General features: G+C 41.7%; 1 protein-coding gene across 7 annotated transcripts in view; it reads right to left on the bottom strand.

Annotated features, from left to right (window-relative positions):
* LOC147210726 (cyclin-dependent kinase 17-like) overlaps window positions 1-23,212 on the bottom strand; it is a 50,561-nt gene that overhangs the window by 20,102 nt on the left and 7,247 nt on the right. For 4 of the 7 annotated variants that reach the window (XM_086115506.1, XM_086115497.1, XM_086115514.1 and 1 more), the window contains 2 exons: window positions 20,786-20,947; window positions 4,848-4,981 (listed from right to left, as the gene is read on the bottom strand). In XM_086115506.1, coding sequence (XP_085971632.1) covers window positions 4,848-4,981; window positions 20,786-20,947 — 296 coding nt within the window. Of the gene's footprint in view, window positions 1-4,847; window positions 4,982-9,782; window positions 10,565-20,785; window positions 20,948-23,212 lie in introns of those variants that run through there. The other 3 variants (XM_086115538.1, XM_086115547.1, XM_086115529.1) reach the window with 2 other exon arrangements.

The following is a 23,212-nucleotide window of genomic DNA, read 5'->3' as shown; positions in this document are numbered from 1 at the left end:
CAGCATACTGAGAATTATTCACCACCCGAAGATAAAAACTCTGACCCTACTGAAGCAGGAAATTCACATACCAAAAAACATGGACTTCGAACCCTTTGATGACCCTTCCAACCCTTTGATGGCTTCCAACCCTACTGACCACAAGACATTTGACCCTGAGAACAACTTGGACCCGGACAATAACTTTTTCAAGACCGACCGACCGCGAGGGAGCCAGCGACGACCGACCGTGAGGGAGCCAGTGATGACCGCGAGGAAGCCAGCGACGACTGCAGGGAAGCCAGCGACCGCGAGGAAGCCGGGAGACAACCAGCCAGCGACCACCGCGAGGGAGCCAGCGACGACCGCAAGGGAGCCAGAGACGACCGAGAGGAAACCAGCGACGACTGCAGGGGAGCCAGTGACCGCGAGGGAGCCGGGAGACAGCGAGCCTGAGGGAGCCGGGAGACAACCAGCCAGCGCGCGTGAGAGAGCCGGGAGGCAGCCAGCCAGCGAGCGTGAGGGAGTCGGCGACGACCGCAAGGGAGCCAGCGACCAAGAGGGACCCAGGAGACGTCCAGCCAGCAACCGCGAGGGAGCCAGTGATGACGGCGAGAGAGCGAGCGACGACAGCGAGGGAACCAACGACGACCGCGAGGGAGCCAGCGACGACCGCGTGGGAGCGGGAAATTCACATCCCAAAAACATGGACTTCCAACCCTTTGAAGATATTGACTATAAGCCATTCGATCCCGAGAACAATTTGGACCCAGACAACAACTTCTTCCAGAACAAACAAAGGGTAACAAACTCTGACTATTACCTGGATGAACAATTCAACACTAAAATAAAATTGGAAAATGCACTTTCAGTAATACACTTAAACAGTAGAAGTCTCTATAAAAACTTCACAAAAATCAAAGAATACCTGACTAAATTCAATAAATTTAAAATAATTGCCATATCAGAAACTTGGCTTGATGAAGATAAAACAACTGAAATGGAAATAGAAGGTTATGAAATGTTTGCAACTAATAGGGAAAACAAAAAAGGAGGGGGGGTTGCAATATATGTAGACAAAGCATTTAAATGCAGTAAAATCGAGAGATTGACAAACACAATAGAAAACCTAATGGAATGTCTAACCATTGAAATACATAATAAAAAGGCATCAAATATCATCATAGGTTGCATCTATAGGACACCAGGATCATGTGTTGACACATTCAATAAAAAACTAACAGATATGCTCAGTTACAACAACGATAAGAAAACACGAATAATATGTGGTGACTTTAACATTGACTTATTAAACCCAAATGGACACAAAAAAAACAACCGACTTCATAAATACTATGTACAGCAACAGCTTTTTCCCAGTGATAATGAAACCTAGCAGAATAACAGTTGACACGGCCACATTAATAGATAACATATTTATAAATAAGATTGATCATAAAATGGAAAGTGGACTTCTCATTAATGACATAAGTGACCACCTACCTGTTTTTGCAGTTTTTCATAATTATTTTGATAGAAAAGCTAAGTCAACAACTCACATAACAGAAATAAGACTAAGAACCCAACGCTCCACCGACGCCTTTAAGCAAGACCTAAACAAAACTGGACCGAGGTCTACTCAAACGAAGACCCAAATACAGCGTTTGAAGTATTTTAGTCTACCATAATCTCCTTATATGATAAACATTTTCCATTAACTAGTCTCCAAAAAGTATAAAGACCCAAGTAAGCCATGGATAACGAAAGGCATAGAAAACGCATGTAAAAAGAAAAACTATTTATATAAATTGTTTTTAAAATTGAGAACTGAAGAAGCAGAAAAAAATATAAGACCTATAAAAATAAACTAGTAAATATTATAAGAACCAGGAAAAGAGATCATTATCATGCACTATTAGAGCAGAATAAAAGTAACACACAAGAAATATGGAAGATACTTAACCAAGTAATCAGAAATAGTCCTAAAAAAATGGATTATCCAGAGTATTTTATCAAACGCAAAAATACTATTTTGGAAAAAACTGCAGAAATAGCAACTGAATTTAATGAGTATTTTGTCAACATCGGCAGTAACCTAGCAAAACAAATTCCTGATCCAACAAACTTGTTTGAAATAGATAGATATGTAGAAAAAAACTCCTCCACGATGTTCCTTACTGCTGTAAAACAAGAAGAAGTATCAAATATTATAAAAACTTTAAAAAATAAAAAGTCAACTGATTGCTTTAATATTGATATGACAATAATAAAGCAGATTATAGAATATGTAGTGCGACCTTTCACGCACATATGCAACCTGTCATTCAAAGCTGGTATCTTTCCATCAAAAATGAAAATTGCTAAAGTTATTCCAATCTATAAAAGTGGAGAAAGACATTGGTTTACAAATTATAGACCAATATCACTACTACCACAATTTTCAAAAATATTAGAAAAACTATTTTCTCGCAGACTTGATAGCTTTATACAAAAGCATGCGCTGTTAAGTGAGAATCAATATGGCTTCAGGGAAAAACGGACCACCTCAATGGCAGTTATGGAGTTTGTGGAAGCAATAGCCACTAATATAGACAACAAAGAATTTACTGTTGGGGTTTTCCTAGATCTAAAAAAAGCTTTTGACACAATAGATCACAGTATATTATTGAAAAAACTAGAAAGATATGGCATTAGAGGTGTAGCTTATAAATGGATAAAAAGTTATTTAGAAAACAGATATCAGTACGTGCAACTCAACAATAAAAAAACGAATCAACTGAAAATCACTCACGGAGTTCCTCAGGGGTCAGTGCTTGGTCCAAAACTATTCATCTTATATATAAATGATATCTGCAAGGTCTCAAAACAATTTAAATGTGTCCTATTTGCTGATGATACAACTTTCTACTGTTCTGGAATAAATCTGAAACAGCTCCTGACAACCGTAGAAAATGAATTAAACAAATTAAAAAACTGGTTCGACAGAAATAAATTGTCACTTAACCTGAAAAAATCGAAGTTAATTGTTTTTGGCACAAGACCAATCAAACACCAAGCTAAAATTATGGTAAACTCAATTGAGATAGAAAGAGTGTATGAAACCAAGTTTCTCGGATTAGTAATAGACTCAAAACTATGTTGGAAGCCACATATCGATAACGTAAAAAGAAAAATAGCCAAAACCGTAGGGATCCTCTACAAAACCAAGGAAGTGCTAAATAAGAGATCTTTGTACACATTATACACTTCATTATTATTACCATATATGACCTACTGTGTGGAAATATGGGGAAATGCCTGCAAAACAAACACACTCCCTATTCTCAACCTACAAAAAAAAGCAATTCGAATTATTAATAGATCAAAATATACGGAACCCACAAATCCACTATTTATCAAATTAAATACGATGACATTTTATGACCTGGTTGACTTTAAAACCGCCCAATTAATGTACAAAGCACACAATAACCTGCTCTGCCAAAACATTCAGAAGTTTTTCGAAATTCGAGAAAGCAGCTATGATTTAAGAGGTACCAACTTATTCAAAAAACTCAAAACAAGAACAAACATCAAGCAAAGAAGTGTATCTATCAAAGGTGTTAATCTGTGGAATAATCTCGAAACGGACCTGAAAATGAGTAAATCGCTTGCTGAGTTCAAAAACAAATTCAAATAAATAGTACAAACAACCTACATCAATCAGAGTTAAAATGATAAATTCAAAACATTAAATATAATGATAAATCAGAACTAAGTTGATAAATAGAGAAAGGTATATAAATATCCATTATGAATACAAGAGAAAATTGACACAAGAGTGTCAGGGTGTGGAAGTATATAATCCCGATACAAACCAAAAGTTGTAAAAATATCACGGTTAAGGGTAAAGTATGAGCCTTAATGGAGACTTCTTTCTTCTTACTTTTTTCTTTTCTGATTGATATAAAAATGATTTATTAGATATAATCACATAACGGGGTAGGACTAGATAAGTTTTTTACTTCTTCCTACTCCCTTGAACATAATAACTGTGTTGAATGAAGATTGATTTCTTTCTTTTTACTTTTTTTTATCTACCTTATTTTCTGTCAAATTATTACTGTATATATGTTTTATGTTCAATAAACAAACAAACAAACAAACAAACAAGACCACTAGGCCGCCGCTGTCTGTACCAACCACCAACCATCTAACCATCTGTAAATATGCAAATCTTTATTCAAATAGGTTTACATACACCCCTTTTATGTAAATGTATTGTTGTCATTGCATGTGTATGTTCACAATCAAAATAAATTTAACCGCTTTGGGCAGCAGTGATGAGCAGGATGGCAGATGGCGCTTATCTACTTTGTGATTCCACTTGGGGTTTGATGGCAATGTGGGTTTTGGTACAGACAGCCATTAAATAGTCTGTTTTATGTACTAACACAGTGGGGGTGCACATCTGTTTGGTGGTGAAACTCGTCCATCCTACAACCAAGATGTAATCCGGCGTGAAGAGGAAGCCCATCGCTGACTCCCAATGGAAGCAGTGGGAGCAGGTGAGCCATTGAAAATGAAGCCATATTTGTCATTTTCCCAGGTTTTCCTTCAAGAAAAGTCTCATTTTGAAATGTTTTTCAAAAAAAATAATAATCTGAGAGGGTTATAATGACTACAGTATATTCACTTGATAACCTCTTACGAGTATGTGTAGCTTTTACCCTCCAATCACACAACATTAGTTTTTCGTCACTGTATTTTACAATTGCTCACAAAAACAGGGCAGTGTCCTGAAATCATTAACTCTATGCAAGCACTTCAGGCATTCACCAGGCATGTGCCAGATCCACTCGTCGTCTATAACACCGGATTTCCTGTACCTCATTTGAGATGCGTCGATGGTGGTTGTTTCTCATACGGACTCTTACAGGACTCTGGACCTCATCGGAAGATGTTCCGGAAGCCTGGTCGCTCTCGCCATCTGAGCCCATCTTCACATTCTCATGGACGATACCTTCAAAAGGCAATATGTAAAAGTTTTCAGTGCAAGTCAAACTGTTGTTTTAGCATAAGCTTTTTAGCAATCTGGTTGTCAGAAAATGGAGTGCATTGCGGTCAGTGTATTGACTGTTAGCCAAGTGAGTATACATTTCCGTTTCTGAGATGAGGAGATCAGAGATCGATATTACCCTGAATGCACTGGGAGCTTTCTCATCTTTGCCTGCTGCCCCACACCCACCCCAGAGCCCCCTTCTGAATCCATCTGATTAATGAATCACGTTGTAGCAGGCAGGGCTGCCTCCTCCAGAGTGGAGTACATTAGTAAATATGTGTGTGTGTGTGTGTGTGTGGAGGGGGTGCTCTGTCTTGAAGATCTGTGATGTTAAAACCTCTACAGGTGCTGAGATGTGCAACACAACATGCAGATGTGCATGTCTGTTTGTGATACAGGGCTTTGGATGCTGAAAAGCCCAAAGTTTAAGCTACAAAAGCCCAAAGTTTAGACTACAGTCCACTTAGAACATTTTAAACAATGCACGAACAGGGATCAGAGCAGGGGTACAGCGCGCGCGCGCCACAAACGGCCCACCAGCCAATCCAATCTGGCCCGCAGGGATTAAACACATTAACTGCAATTTTTCAATGAAATGAACTGTCATTGCTATTTTTGTCCACTGGAGGAGGCAGCAATGACCATTTACAGTAAATAAAGTTCTGAAATTGGCTGTTAGGTGGCATGGTGGTCGACTGGTTAGCACATCCATCTCACAGTGCAGAGGTGCAGGGTTCGATTGCAGGTCACGGTCTTCCTGCGTGGAGTTTTCATGTTCTCGCCGTACCTGTGCGGGTTTTCGCCAGGTACTCCGGTTTCCTCCCACATTCCAAAAACATGCATGGTAGGTTAACCGAAGACCGTAAATTGTCCCTAGGTGTGGTTGGTTTTTTTGTCTCTGTGTGCCCTGCGATTGGCTAGCAACCAGTTCAGGGCGTGCCCAGCAGACTGACCGAAGACGGCTGGGATAGGCTCCAGCACTATCCCAAAAAAATTCAAAAAAATAATTCAAAAAAATTCAAAAAAATTGTACAAACAACCTACATCAATCAGAGTTAAAATGATAAATTCAAAACATTAAATATAATGATAAATCAGAACTAAGTTGATAAATAGAGAAAGGTATATAAATATCCATTATGAATACAAGAGAAAATTGACACAAGAGTGTCAGGGTGTGGAAGTATATAATCCCGATACAAACCAAAAGTTGTAAAAATATCACGGTTAAGGGTAAAGTATGAGCCTTAATGGAGACTTCTTTCTTCTTACTTTTTTCTTTTCTGATTGATATAAAAATGATTTATTAGATACAATCACATAACGGGGTAGGACTAGATAAGTTTTTTACTTCTTCCTACTCCCTTGAACATAATAACTGTGTTGTATGAAGATTGATTTCTTTCTTTTTTTATCTACCTTATTTTCTGTCAAATTATTACTGTATATATGTTTTATGTTCAATAAACAAACAAACAAACAAACAAACAAACACGCCGCGCGGTCCTTGTGAGGAAAAAGCGGATCGGAAAATTGGCTGTTACTCAGGATTTGATGCCTGATACTGAATTGTGAAGGCAAAATGATGACAAGTTTCAGGAGAAAAGTAAGTCTGTGTTGTGCCACTTGTGCACTGTGAATAATCTAGAAAATGAATACAACCTGAAGAAATATTTGAAGAGATTGGATATTGCAAAATATCAGCCAACAGTTTAACTTCAAAACAGGTTGGTTTAGTTATATGACCCATGAGCGCACTGCCACAACTTGTATTTGTATTTTAAAATTTACAGCTGCATCCGCTTTCTGCAAAGTTCTCACTATAGCTTGTATGGTGTTTAAGCTAACATGATTTCCAGATGGATGTGGTCATTTATGTTATTGATTTATCAATCATCATATCATTCATTCATTTTATTACAGTGTATTGCTCCAATGTGACCAGTAAGTTGCACAAAACAACACAACAAAACACCTAACATTATTGAAATTGCATTCGATTTTATTGAAGCTTTTCAGATTGCTCAGGTGATTGCAACATAATATTAAATATGACTTTTTTCCCGAATTGTAATTATTTTCATACCCCCCCCCCCTAAAAAAAGGGGGTGGGGGGTGGCTTTGGCATTTTCATTATTTGTAACTTATTTGGCCACAAAGTTACTGATCCGGGCCACTTGAGATCAAATTGGGATGAACTAAAATGAGTTTGACAGCCCTGGACTAGAGTGAGAAAGAGGCAATGAGAGGGAGGATGATGCCAGTGGCGAGTTAAAGGGATGTGGAAAAGAAAATAAGGTCTGCAACATATCGGCCATGAAACAGATTGACGGCAAGACAGCTCAAGTGATTTGTTAGGGTTAGCTGTGCAGTGGGATGACATCCGAGGGGCTTTTTGGCCATTTCAGGCGTGTGGTCATGTCAGGAATAGATGTTGCATACATGTATACTGCATAAAGCCACTAGTGAATGCTAACAAACCATTTAAAATGCCATAGACTGCTGCAGTGTTCTTTTAGCAATGGATGTTTGAAAACAAATGTTGGAGCAGCACATGAACACAGATAACAATACTCGCAGAAAGATATTCTTTATCCTTGGTGAATAACTACTGATATTTGGTACTTGGTACTTTGGCTTACAGAGTTGTTGTGATGTCACCATGTAATGTTTGGTTATACTGCCCCCAGGTGGCCAAGATGCGCACACCAGGAGGTGCAGCAACGTATGCACTGAAATGGAGCAACAAAAAAAATGTGGCAAAAACTGTTTTATTTTTAAGTTCTATGTATTCATGTCATTCCTGTCTGTTTTGTCAGAGTTCAATATTTTAGTGTTGATTTTATTGATATATTTTTTAAAAAACCTCATGATGTGGTCACAGAATGAATCAAACTCGTATCTCAAGGCGCCACTGTTTGTAGGAAAAACAATTCGTTCCAAAAGTCTTTCATGAATAAAAATGGTTGGACATAATTAAAACACCAAGTATGAGTGACACCGTCCTTCTTTTTATTGAATTTCTTTCCTCAAACCCGTGTTCTGCTTGTAGCTACACATCAAGCGAAAGTCCTGTTACAAACGCCTGTCAACTCTGTCGCGGTTTGCTATTATTGTTTAATCGATGTACTGTATTCTTCTTCAAATGGACTAAAAGCATGAGACAGCATATGCTTACAGAATTGAATTTCTTCGGAAAGCTGAGTAGCCAGTATTAATATCAGGCATTAGCTCTCACCACCTCAGTGGTGAAACATTAAACTCAAGTTAACTGACACCTGAGAGAGAAGACATTTATCCCGGATATCTGACCAATGACACACACTCACATGAGCACAGACTCACTAAAAGGGGAAGCGCCAGATACTCAGTAATCACAGTTACAGGCTTTTTGTCGCATATCCAGAAGTGTCGGGTTGTGTTTGTGTAAATAGCAAGCGATGTGGGTCAATGAGATAAGCCATCTTATTGAGAAGGAAAATTCCACAACTTGCATCCCAAAGCACCACGAGAGATCATGCATGTGTCGCCTCTGAAACTAGCAGAGAGTAAAGGTCAGTCAAACCTGCTGGCTGCCCGTGTGTGGTCTGAATGGCTTCCTGCAGGCTGTTGACATCCCGCTATGGTAATATGTGTGCGGGCTTCTTATGAAACCATCGTTATGTCAAACAACACCGCCCGGGCTTCTTGGTTGATCGAGGGTACCCTGATAGAATGCTGAGTCACTCACCACATTGAAACCATTAGCATCTGTTATCACCATACTTTGAACCAAATCATCCGTTTCAGAAACTCAGTTTCTGAAAGTGATTTTAAGCTTCGGACAGAATAGCCTCTAAATTTAGAGTGTACAAGAATAGAGCTGCTGCAGTCATTGTGCTGACAACTAAATGAGCTTTTAAAATATTCAAAAGAAGAAGTTATAACTTGCGGCTACACCGTCCGGAAGCAGCCTACTTCGCCTACATAGGAATAATATTTTGGAGGTGACTGATTCAAGTTAAAGAATACAGGACAAAGTGATCCATAACCATGCTTCATCAAATTACACAAATCTCGTTAAATCAGTTTCAAGAAATCAGAAGTATGATCATGCTGGAGGACAATTATATTGAGTTAGATTTTTATGCTGATTAAAACAAAAACTGGCATGCTGATTCCAAAATTGCTGTCATTTTTTCCTAGCAGCAGCTCCATTTTTTCTCTACACAGTTTACCAAATAAGCAAAATTCCACTGATTAGCTCTACTATGAACTGATTCGCCAATTCAGATTGGACTCATCTAAAGCTACTTGGCAACTTGTTTGTGCGGTGAGAGAAGTGTGTGAAGCTACCAGTACTGTATGTTATTACGATCAAACAGAAAGCTAACAGAAAAGGAAATAAGAGGATTAGTGCTGGCTTTTCGTAACCACAGGCATACAGTTATAAGCTGTATTTTGTTTTATGCTGTTTATTATTAAGTTTTCAAAGCTTGTAACTATTCCATCTTAGCGTTTTATTTACATAAGTACACATTCATTTCATACTTTTTAGGGAAACGGGGATTCTGTCACTCAAAAACCTTCACGCGATAGAGAAAAATTGACATCAGTTAAGGATTACGGACCCAAAAATGTGTTAAAAAAGAGCTGTTAGACTCAACCTCTTGGGATACAATCTAGGCCTCATATTACGAATCAGGAATTCCAAGAACTGTGGTCACCGAATCATCCTCCCATTAGAGGAGAGCAAATCAATAATAGAAGCGATGGCACTCACCAATACGGCTTCCCGGTGGACGGCATGAGTCAAGCACACGCAGCATACGAAAGGGGGACATCCTCAATGGTGGCTCTCTCTCCCCCATTCTAATGTCCACCATTCGAGGGTCTCCCACCCGACTACCACTTGCTGGACAACCTTTGGGGTTGCTTGACGCATCCATTGCAAGTACAAAAGGAAGGTCCCACCCAAAAACTTGAGTCCAGATCCGGTGAATGTCTCACCCAAAAACTGTGTCCAATCGTCCCCAAATTCCAATTTTTCAAGATGCTCAGTACTTCCAGGTGAGTTGTGCAGTAAAGAACATTTTTGGGAGGGTGGAGGCTGGGGGAGCCAGATAAAGTGAGCGGTCCTCTTGGGATGCAACAACTCCCACAGCGACTACTGTATTCCACTTTACTAGTTGCACCCGTAGACACTCCCTTTGATGCTTCCCTCCTTTTCCCTGCAATCACTCTGGCTGCTGACTAAGGAAGGTCAAACAGTACAAACAGGCGAAATGCTGCAGAGACAGTCCGAAAAAAAAACAGCGCAAGAAACATGACAGGTGATTTTCCCTCCGAACTGCAAAGTCATCTTGACGGGAGACTTTCGTGTTTCATAACTGGCTCTTCTCCCAGATGGCTTTATCATTGGCACCATCCCAATGTCCAGCTCTTCTTCGTTCCTCTTTTGTCACGTTTTTCTGCCTCGTCCTCTTCTATTCATCGCAGCACTCTAGTCAGCCTCTCCCTCTTTCCACTCCCCTCGCTCGATGTTTTCCTCCTCGCCTCTGGCGCCCTATCAGTGCTTTCAGTGTTGTTAGTCGTCCAGCTCCCTCCCATCACCTTGCCAATACCCTCCTCCCTCTCGAGTGATACCAATCTTTGGCTCACTCTCTCTCTCTCTCTGTTTTTTTTTCGATCTCAATCACTCTCCGTGCCTGCGTCCAATCAGTCTGGGTCCAAAAACGGTGCTGTGCGGCTCCCGTTCAGGGCGAGCCAGCAGTATCATTTTTTTCCCCTGCATGATCAGGCTCTTTATTGCAGCCCCTCTGCATCATTATTTTATTTGCCTTGTCTTTGCATTATCTTTGCAGTGCAGAAATTAAATCACTTTGGAATTGGCATCTTTGCCCTGATCTTTACTCCGTTATCATCTTTCCGCTTCCATCGTTTTCTTCTAATCCTCCCTGGTAGACCTGAATCATAATCCATTATCCATGGGCGTCCACATACACACAGACACCCAGCCTGACGTGCACCATTGCGCCTACAGATATTGTGTGAACCTGTAACAATGGCGTAGCAGGCAATACAAACAATGAGCAAAAACGGGTATGCTAATATTCAGGATAATGAGAAGACGACACATAGAAGAAGGATCAAGAGGCTTGATTTCAACATATGGTTACACAGCATAGGTATAAATTGGTAACAAAATTGACTGGCCAAGTTTTCACTGAACCTAAGAACAAGGACCGACAGTACTGCTTTATCAGAGAACGAGTGAGGTCTAGCACAACTTGTTCATATTATGGTGCCACAGCATTGTCCTGGCATTTTATCGCCAGTACCTTTTGATGTACTTTTAAAATTTACTACTAAAACCAAGTTCAGCTTTCAGAATGTGATGGGTCTTTTAACTTTGCTATTTTGTATTTTAATTATAACAGTTTTTAACCAACCACAAAAGTACGGTAGTTACATTTGTTTACCTTGGTGATAAGCAGAGAATCGACAAAAGTGCTCTTGCTGTGTGCTTTGCGAATGATTTGTTCAAATGAACGAATCATTTGAATGAATAGACTGAATGGAATCCCGACTAGAACGGATTGCTTCCTTTCACAGTTCAGATAAACTCAGCTGCATTACGTACGCCATAATTGTGGGTGAATGATGGCTGGTGAGGGGAAGGAACGAACATGACTCATGATTCATCACTCTGGAGATGACCATACCCCCCGATTCTGCCCAGAGTGATTCGATCACAACAAATGAATGACATGTATCACCCTGACCGATTCTCCTTCAGTGACCTCCTCCATTGCTCCAAGCTAAAGACGAATGTTGAGGCACTACCACATGAAAACAAACAGACACATATACTGTCTCTGTCCACTGCCCTCTTCCTCTTTTTTTTTTTAAAATAAACTACACATAAATAAGAGGAGAAAGAAGAGGAAGTGAGAGTCACCAGTGCAGCATCTGTGGGATGGGAGCAGGATTTTGGGGGTGAAAGATTTGAAATACATATAAAACCATTTTTATGTCATATGTATATGTAATAATTATGATTTTAAATATCCCTGCCTTTTTTGTGTACAATATTTGGTAAATGCTGCAGTTTCGAAGAGCACTCACATTCACAATGCATTGATTGTTCCTGAGAGTAACAGAAACAAAATATTTGTATTTTGCTATTTCCAACCACTGGTGATAACCAACATTTACAGTGTAATGACTGACAATAATGTGCAGTCCTGCATCCTTGAGCCACAGACTGTCTAAAAGTCAACGTCAATAAAGTCAAGCTATCATCACCAAAGTGTGACATGCACACAAGTCAAAGCTATTTTGGTTTTTCGGCATTAACTTCGACACTACGGTCCTTTTTCGACCCAGTACATCCCAATTTAGGTGAGAGGCAGGGTATACCCCTCACATACCATTTAGACTCACATTCACACTTATGGGCAACTCCCAGTCTTCAATGACCTTAACATGAATGTTTTTGGAAGGTGTGGAGAAATCAGTGACGGGAGTGTAAACTCGACACAGAAAGGCCACACGCCCCACCAAGCCCATTAGAACTTCGAGTCACTACATTGCTTGTCTATTTTTACAATAAATACCACAAACTGCCTCCAGTCAAGAGAGATGATTAAAAAAAATAAAAAATCAAAGAGCATCTCATCCCAGAGGACGCGATGGCTTACAGGGGTTGCGGGGGCAATTTTGAGTATGGTAATTACCGGTATCTCTGCATCTGTGGAATCTCATGATTTAAATCACTGGGTCCACAGGGTCTACTGTAGGTTCCATATGTGCTGGTCCTAGATGCTTAAAGCCCTTCCTGTAGTTGTAATTGGAACTATTCCACAATACAAGGCTCTTTCTTGAGATACTTTTCCGAATATGCCTTCAACGTTCATTCATTTATTCATTATTTGAGGCGCTCATCCTCACGAGGGTTGTGGGTGTGCTAGAGCCTATCCCAGTGATCTTTGGGCACTAGGCGGAATACACCCTGAACTGGTTGCCAGCCAAACTCAGGGCACACATAGACAGCCACTCACACTCACAAGTCACAACCACACCTAAGGACAATTTAGTGTTCCATTAACCTACCACGAATGTTTTTGGAATGTGAGAGGAAACCTGAGTATCCAGAGAAAAACCCACGCAAGCACAGCAAGAACATTTAAACTCCACACAGGAAGGCTGGAGCCCGGAATCAAACCCTACTAGACCTTCACTGTAAGGCTGATTTGCTAATCTGTCGACCACTGTGCCACCCTTACTTCAACATTTCCTTCAAATTCTGTTTATATTTATATTACACTCCCTCAAGGAGAAATTGAACTTTCAGTCTGCTGTATATAATTGTGTTTTCACAACACAAAGAACCAAACCACACACATGCAGGCATGCAAGCAGAAACATTACAGTGAAAGGGGCAAGGAAACCCTAGGGGGATGGGGACGGTGCCTTGCTCAGGATTAACTGGTTAATACCGTAATTTACATGAATACCTCAAGAGTGGTTGATTATTTAATTATTATTTCACTTCTTTAAATCATGCATTAAGTTTCATATCACTGTCTTGCTGGGAGGCAAACTGCAGAACGCCGGAGTGGACCACCATCTCACAGCATGGATCACAGACTACCTCACAAATCGGCCGCAGTACGTGAGGTTGCAGAGCTGTGAGTCGGACAGGCTTCTCTGCAGCACTGGAGCGCCGCAGGGGACTGTTCTGGCTCCATTCCTGTTCATCCTCTACACCTCGGACTTCAGACACGGCACTCCAAACTGCCACCTTCAGAAGTTCTCTGATGACTCTGCGATTGTTGGCCTCATTACAGAGGGGGACGATCGGGAATACAGGGGAATGACGAAGGACTTTGTGGACTGGTGCCAGCAGAATCTCCTCCAGATCAACCCTAGGAAAACTAAGGAGTTGGTTGTGGATTTCTGCAGGAAACAGTCCTCACCAGCACCGATGAACATCCAGGGTATGGACATAGAGAGGGTGACCTCCTACAAGTACCTAGGTGTTCTTCTGAACAACAAACTGGACTGGTCTACAAACACGGACACCCTGATTAGGAAAGGACAGAGCCAACTCTTCCTACTCAGGAAACTGAGGTCTTTTGGGGTTCAGGGGTCGCTCCTTAAGACTTTCTATAACTCGGTGGTGGCCTCGGCCATCCATTATGGCACTGTCTGCTGGTCAGGTAGCATCTCAGCCCGGGACAGAAAGAGACTGGAGCGACTGGTCAGGAAGGCCAGTTCTGTCCTGGGCTGCTCCCTTGACACTCTGGAGGAGGTGGGCAACAGAAGGATGCTAACTAAGCTAAAAGCTATGATGGACAGTCCCTCCCACCCTCTCCAGCCCGCCCTGACAGCACTAGGTAGCTCCTTCAGCCAGAGACTGTTACACCCGCGCTGCAAGAAGGAGAGATACCGACGCTCGTTCCTACCAACTGCTGTCAGGCTGCTGAATAAAAATAGCAACAATAATATTAATAATAATTAATGATGTGGAAAACAACTGTAAATAGCACTGCGATTTATCCATTTTGTATTTATATTGCACTTAAGTGAACGGTGTTTGTTTGTTTTTTTCTTCTTCTTTCTGCCTACATTCTTGCTGCTGGAGGCTGTAAATTTCCCCAGTGTGGGACAAATAAAGGATATCTTATCTTATCTTATCTTATTTCCAGTCTTCAACACACTTTTAATATTACTGCTGGAAATGATCTGGCATTTCTGTGAGTCCACTTTTCAGTCACACACTCAAGACTGCCAAGTCATCCCCTATAAGTCATTACTGACCTTCTTCCTGCAATATCAGTCCCATCTATCTTGCACCAGGTAAACATGGTGACGCCGTTATCATTTTGTTAGAGCTGCAGGTCCATTCAATCAAACCTGCATAGTAGGTAAATTGTTTTTAAATGTGTCTTTCAAAGTTATTGTGTAGTGTAGCAACTAATGTTTAACACAAACAGTGAAAACAGTCAGTTATTGTAAGTGTAGGTGTAGTTTTGTTTAGCAGGCGCCTTGGATAACTTGGCTAATTTTGTGTCTAACATAGTGTTGAGCAGTCAACAAATACATTTGCATTATACTTTCTGTTAAACTGTACGTGCAATTGTAGCTTGAAGGTGATTTGTGAATTGCAAATGCTCCTTTTTATTGCCCACTGACACGTTTCTTGTAGCTTTGATTGTGTCTTCTTTTTTTTTGCACCATCATACCATCTTTGCTGCCTAAATCGATCAACGTGTTCCCATGTTTTCATGAAAACGTTTACGTTTGAAACTTCATTTTTTCCCCGTGAAGCATTGTGGAAAGTATATATATATTCCTGAGCCAACCCTATGCTGACACCAAGCCTTTAACATGCATACTGTCAACATGGAATCGAGTTTACTCAAGCCTGAAGAAAGCACTAAGGATATCTACAATTAATTTTCTCATCCCTTTTATGAAACTATTAACTAAACAAGAAGAATGCTTCCCTTTGCAAAAAAAAAAAAAAAAAATCACTTTGATTGGGATAATTTTTTTTGTATAACTCTGAATAATCACCATGAGAGAAAAATGCTTATTACACCCCAAGCATTTGCTGGCCTTAATAATAAAAGCACTAAAGAAAGGCTTACAAGAGACTCAATGCTATTGTTGTTAAATCCAGTCTGCAGTGAACGGCGTTCGTGCAAGCAAACGGATGTGCCGGGAGCGGTGGGAAATAAAGACAGCAGTTAATGCAGTGCTAATGCAGTAAATCCTACGCAGAGGCAAGGTCATGTTGGACACATGGAGAAATGTAAGTGTTTCATTTTGACCCATACGGCTTTCATATGGAAGTTAACTGACATTTAAAGATTGGACCGGACAAAAAATATCTGACATTCTGTGTAACTGGCAAGAGAGCAGACATTGCAGCATCTTTGAAATAAGCAGGCAGTTTCAATATTATCCTTTTTACTCAGTCAAACACTAGGGTTAACAATTTTTTACTTAAGATTCGGCAACATCGCAAATCCATTAGATGCGCTCTGGCTGCTGGGCAAAACAACAGTATATATACAGTCAAAGCCAGAACCCCACAGTGGGGCACACTTGCATATGTGAAAAGTATACTTAGATTTATACTCATATAAAACAAGTTAGCAAATGACTGAAAGAGGACCGACATCTTTTTAGTGCAGCAGGAAAGTGAGATTGCATCATTGTGTCGCTGGCAACGTGCTCTGACTGTCGAATGGCAAAGTGAGTCAGCGAGAACAACCGGTGGACACACACACACACACACACACACACACACACCTCATCACAGTTTTAATAATAGAGCAGCATTAGTTCTGGCGACTGCATCATACGAGATCCTTGGCTTTGCTGCCACAGAGATTTCACAGAATGACGTCACTTGGTGCACAACCGTTCTGCACTTGCAGATCCCTTCTGTTGACTTCTCAATTCGGTACTGGGTGATAAAGCAACACACACCAAATTAGTTGCATGCTCCCTCTTAGATTCCAATATTGTATTCACCAGAATGAATGAACATGGCAAATCAGGAATGACAAGTTATTACTTTGATGGAGCCTACATCTGCAACATTTGAGATTTTTCTTTAATTACAGTGAATGTGCTTTTACTTTTGATGTATTTTAGATGTATTTATGTTGTAATGAGGCGGCCCGGTAGTCCAGTGGTTAGCACGTCGGCTTCACAGTGCAGAGGTACCGGGTTCAATTCCAGCTCCGGCCTCCTTGTGTGGAGTTTGCATGTTCTCCCCGGGCCTGCGTGGGTTTTCTCCGGGTGCTCCGGTTTCCTCCCACATTCCAAAAACATGCATGGCAGGCTGATTGGACGCTCTAAATTGTCCCTAGGTGTGAGTGTGGGCGTGAATGGTTGTTCGTCTCTGTGTGCCCTGCGATTGGCTGGCAACTGATTCAGGGTGTCCCCGCCTACTGCCCGAAGACGGCTGGGATAGGCTCCAGCACCCCGCGACCCTAGTGAGGATCAAGCGGTTCGGAAAACGGATGGATGGATGTTGTAATGACTAAAACAATCAGTTGGGTCATTTTCATACAATGTTATCAGTCGTGGTAAAGGTATAAACTGAAGATCATTTTAAATTAAATTTCATTTAATGAGTATTTGGATTATTGGCAGTTGTTATACTTCAAAAGCCATGATTGTTTATTGGAAAAAACTTCGTTGTAAATATTTTCCACACTTTAATGCCAAAATGTCTTTACTGTTATATGTCGCAAATGCATTTTCATGGGGTTTTTTGTTTTTTTTGTCGATGCTTAGATTTTTGGATATACAAGACTTTTCTCCTATTTATCATGATTGCTCAGAAGCTGCTAATATCTTCACCACTATACACTTTTGTAATTCATTGGTCCACCACTGTTTGCCCTGTCAATAGTTTCAATCAACATTACTTTGGCAAAATGTAAGTCGTTATCTTTAGTCAGGTTTACAGTACATGGAGACTTTCGACTGAGGATCTCTGTTCAACTGTTTACGTGGAACATCATCTATTCTGATCTGGCATTGGTATGTACCACTACATTTAATCACACCAGCCGTTTTACAGCTGTGTGACATACAGATTGATGTAAACATCTTGTGATCTGTCAAGCATGGCTCTTTTAGAGACAGACATAAAAATAGTTGTTTAATTAAAAAAATAAAAAATCACCAGTGCTATTAATTGGAAAATGACCCAGTTACATTTTTTTCCTTATAGGAACCATTCTATTCATTGGCATAATCCCTGCTTGCACAAGACTATCTTGGATAAATTGCATATTGCTGCAGTCACTGTGCAACTCACTTAGGACTCAGGTGACATGCAAAATACAGCTAATATGACTTCACTGTGGATGGAACACTCTGATATCACTGATGCTCTTCCATACTCATCTGCACTCCTCATTCCCCTTCTTTATTGCTTAAAGTCATTTAAATCAGTTATTCTCACCATCTCCACAATCCTCTTTTCCCTCCTACGGTTCTGCCATTTCATTGCTCGCATCTTCTTCTGTCCCACTGCATCATTGAGACCCACAAAAGCAATAAAGGAACAAACTACAGGTTCCATTACAAAGTTCAGACTGACAGAAGGGAGAAAAAAGTGGCTGTGTGAGTGGTCAGTATGTGTTTGTGTATGTTGGATTAAGGGCATTAGAGTTTTATCTTTCCACATTCACAGTAAACACTGGATAGCCAAGTAAAGCGAGTTTTATTCCTGCAGAACACCCACATTCACCCAAAAAAAAAAGAAAAAAGAAAGAAAGCACATGCCAGCATTTATGACAACTGTAGATTGAAAGTTCACTGTGCTTGAATTTAGAGACAGTGCCAAATCTATACAAATTGAGGACAATAACGATGGCTTGTATAGGCAATTTCATGACAGTAATCTCCAGATGCAGTGAAAAATGCTCCCAACAGGCAGCAAGCAGTTTAGGGGTCACATCAGTGCAATTGGATTCGGTGCGAGGAAGTGCTATAATATTCTTCTCATTATATTTCCGCCAACGTATCTCTTGGCAGAAAAATTCAAATGGTGATGCCTTGATATGGAAATGACCCAATGTGCATGAACTGATTTATGACTTATTCAAATCATTTTGAAATTGACTTGCGAGTAAAAACCTGAGATCTGAATGCTCTATGCGGGTCGTAAACTCAGGTCACTTCACAAAAAGTTGTCAATATAGACATTAATTTTTCAAGGGAGGCTTCAAGCTGTTTCTTGCAAGTCCCTGTTAATGTTTGTTGTCAAACTAAATCTAAAACAAAGAGAATTACACCGTGTGTATTTTAAAGTAACCACATAAATTTACTTCACAGTCCACTAGCCTAAAGCTAACACACATTGGGAAACATCACAGGCAGGCTAATGAATAGCATGTGTGAAGAAGTGATCCAAAAAGTCACTTTTTTTTTTAATGTACAATGGCGTTGGGAGTTCTTGAATATATGCCACAACAATAGTTAGCAGCACCCCTCCATGAGCTGTCACCTTACCATGGTGGAGGGGTTTGTGTGTCCCAATGATCCTAGGAGTTAAGTTGTCTGGGGTTTTATGCCCCTGGTAGGGTCACCCATGGCAAACAGATTCTAGGTGATGGCCCAGATAAAACACGACTCATCGACTCAGATAATGAACAAAAACATTGGACGGCATTTTCCCTTGCCCAGACGCGGGGCACCAGGGCCCCCCTCTCGAGCAAGGCCTGGAGGTGGGGCTCGGCTCGCTGGCAAACGTCTGATGGTTGGGCCTGGACCCATGGGGGCCAAAGAGGCAACGTGGGTCCCCCTTCCCATGGCCCCAACACCTATGAGGGCACGGCGGGGCAAAGGGGTCGGGGCAAAGTGAACTGGGCAGCGGCCAAAGGCGCGGACCTTGGTTGTCCGATCCCCGGCTGCAGAACCAAGTTCGAGGGACATGGAATGTCAGCTCTCTTGGTCGGAAGGCGCCTGAGCTGGTGTGTGAGGCAGAGAAGTTCTGACTTGACATCGTCTGACTTGCCTCCACACACAGCCTGGGCTCTGGTACCAGTTCTCTTGAGTGGGAATGGACTCTCTTCCACTCTGGAGTTGTCCATGTGAGAGGCGCAGAGCAGGTGTGGGCATACTCATTGCCCCCCAGCTCAGTGCCTGTACATAGGAGTTCACACCGGTGGACAAGAGGGTAGCCTCCCTCCACCTTATGGTGGGGGGGATGGGTCCTGACTGTTGTTTGTGCCTATGTGCCATACAGCAGTTCAGAGTACACAACCTTTCTGAAGTCCTTGGAGGTTGTGCTGGAGAGTGCTCCCTCTGGAGTCTCCCTCGTTCTGCTGGGGGACTTCAATGCTCACGTGGGCAATGACAGTAAGACCTGGAAGGACATAATTGGGTGGAACGGCTCCAACGATCAGAACTCGAGTGGTGTTTTTTCTTATTGGACTTCTGTGCTCGTCAAGGACTGTCCATAATAAACACCATGTTCAAACATAAGGGTGTCCATATGTTGACTTGCAACCAGGACACCCTTGGCCGCAGCTCAATGATTGACTTTGTGGTCATGTCATCAGATTTGTGGCCATGTGTTTTGGACACTTGGGTGAAGAGAGGGACGGAGCTGTCAACTGATCACTACCTGGTGGTGAGTTGGCTCTTATGGTTGAGTCTGGGGACTCTGAGGTGGCCTCTCCTATCTCTAGGGTTAAAGTCAACGAGGTGTCTAAAAAGCCCCTTGGTGGCAAGGCCCCGGGGGTGGATGAGATCAGCCTGTAGTTTCTCAAGACTCTGGATGATGTGAGGTTGTCCTGGTTGACACGCCTCTGCAACATCGCATGGTTAACGGGGAGAGTGGAGATGAGGTGGCTCTGGCATCTGACTAAGATGCCTCCTCGATGCCTTCCTGGTGAGATGTTCCAAGCATGTCCCACCGGCAGGACACGCAGGAGAGACTATGTCACCCAGTTGGCCTTGGAACGCCTTGGGATCCCCTGGGATGAGCTGGAAGAAGAATCTGGGCTTCCCTGTTTAGGCTATTGCCCCTGCGATCTGACCCCGGATAAGCGGTAGAAAATGGATTTATGGACAGTTACCAGCATGATTGTTTCTCTTAACCGACTGAAAACAATACAGCCTCATGTGCATTATTGGCTGTGCAGTCACAATGTAAGCTGTAAGCAAACCATAGTACCAATAAGTACTTTTTACTCTGTGTGTGTGTGTGTGTGTGTGTGTGTGTGTGCGGACGCGCGCGTGTACCCAGAGATCCAGTCCTGTAGAGGCTTAAATAGGCTCTGTCTCTTTCCAGCCCCCCACCGGGCTCTCTGCGCAGGGCAGTGTGGCCCAGATGACCGGCATACTGACGCAGGAAGGAAGGAGCACTGTGGGAGGCAGGATGCATGCCGCTCACTACCATCAGCTCTGAAGCACACCATTGCAGAGGAGCAGCCAGAGCGAGAGAGAGAAAAAGAAGAAAGAGAGCAAGAAAAGGTGAGAAACAAGCCATTAAAAGACAAAGAAGACAAAGAGAAGGACAAAAGAAAGGGAACAGTTGCGGGAGAGGAGCTTCACAATCAAGAAACAACATGGGATTTTGAAAAAGACAAAAAGGGAAATGTAGCAGATCAAACTGGCATTTTGGAGGAACACTTTGGGATAGGATGTACACGTGGAAGATAATAGCTACTTGGGAGGCATATATTCAGGAGTGCACATAAGCGGTGCGCAAGTGTACTGAAAATAGTCACATGCGCAAGATTAAATTGCATTTGCGTTCCAAGCATATTGCAGCCACACATCAGTGATTAGCAGCCACAACAATTGCTTCCTGAGGTTAACTTCAGAATAAAAGTCAACGAAGGCATCGATGTCCATTGACAGTATGAATTGTGAGGCTTTTATTATTAAGTTGTTGTCGCGTTGCATAGTATGAACAAACGTTATGGTGGCCAGCTTGACTTGAGCAGCGTGAACGGAATCAGTGGCGGTGGTGGACGTGGCGGACAGCCACGCAAGGCTACCACGGACGGACGGGACCGTCATCTCAGTCTTGTTGCACCGCGTCTTTGACGGTCCGTCAAAATACGTGAAAATGGTCTGTGATTCAAAAAAAAAAAAGATCTGGCTGCCTTTAACTATGCCACATCAGCTAGCGATCTCAACTTTTCTCACATAACAAGTCATAAGTGGGCAATTAATTTTTTGAAGCCGCCATGTGGAAGAACTGAAAGGAGGGCCACACCAATATGCGAACTCAATTGTGTTATACATTAATTTAATGTTGTCGTTTTTTAAACAAAACACTAAACTGTACCACCATGTGTCTCGTTCTGGTATAGCTTGTACTGTAATTAGAAAATTAAAAGTCAAAACTGGTAGGAAACAATTAAATCAGTCACATCAAAATGATGTATCTGCATATATTAAAATGAAATTACTATTTAATAAACATTCCCACAGAAAACATACACATGCCAGTGTCCACATTTTAAAAAGTGAGCACAAACCGCTGCAGTATTCGCTGTTCTTATGGCTACCAAATCATTACCAGGGCAAAGTCCTCTCTTCCCTCCACTGTGCAGGAAATAAGTTTACTGCTAACATGAGGTTGTTACTAACCCGAGGACCACAGTTGGTGATAGTGCTATTAATATTTTTCAAAAATAGTTGCTAGAATGGTCAGAGAAGTCACATGTGACAATACTGTATATTGACGTTGGCAACACTGAAACCAAGTGGCTGTTCATGTTCGTTTGCACTGCTAACACACATGTGCATCGAAATAAAAGCAGCACGTACTTTAGTTTGACATTTTGGTTTGACTTCCGAAAGGCTGCAAAGACTGTGGACAGGCCGGATGGGGCCAGCATGCTCTACTTTGCCCAGATGTGTTGTAAATCTTCATATTATCCATATCCATGAGGTAGGTGGGTAAGGGGAAAAAAATAAGAGCACTAAACAACAACCGCTGGTGCTCATCTGAGAACCACACCAACATTTTTATGTGCACCCTTGCATATATCTATTGGAATAGTATTGAGCAAAAGGATGATGAAACTGAGAAGTAGAGTGACAAAGGAAACATGCACATCAAAACATTTGCAGGATTATGCCCAAGAGGCATCAAAGGTAGAACTAAAAAATGTATAGGATGATTAGAATAGCGACTGTAAAATACACTGAGATAGAAATAACTCATATTTATGTGGGGGAAAATGTCATGTCTGCGCAATTTTCATCATGATTAAAAATCATTGTGTGTGCATTAGGCCACATGACACAGCTCCTGTTTTAATTTTAAATAATCCCTCATTTCTTCCACCCCACCACTGTACATTCAGGCTTAGCATTTAGCCTGAAATCCACACAATTTTCTCACAGCCCCCATTCAGCGATCCAAATCTCCTCCAAGAAAAAGGTGGGGGATCAAGGCCAGAAAAAGCCTCCAAGTTGCCGCTGATTAGCACTTTGAGTAAGCTTGGAGGAATGCTTCACCACTCCTTCACTTTCGCTGGATCAAGCAAAATGGGTGTGCAGGTGGGGTGACAGGAAGAAAGATGGGAACTAGACGATGCAGTACACTGGTCAAAATTTAACGGCCCCCCATCATCTACGTCACTTACTCCACCCGACTGCCCTTCTCCTCAGTGCCTCCGTTGCTCCCTGTAACTGACTGAAAATAACATA

This window comes from Hippocampus guttulatus, chromosome 1 (assembly GCF_054856545.1).
Source record: "Hippocampus guttulatus isolate MCC_2025c chromosome 1, RoL_Hgut_1.0, whole genome shotgun sequence".
In the NCBI taxonomy this organism is placed as follows: Eukaryota; Metazoa; Chordata; class Actinopteri; order Syngnathiformes; family Syngnathidae; genus Hippocampus; species Hippocampus guttulatus.
This window is presented reverse-complemented; position numbering and strand designations above follow the sequence as displayed.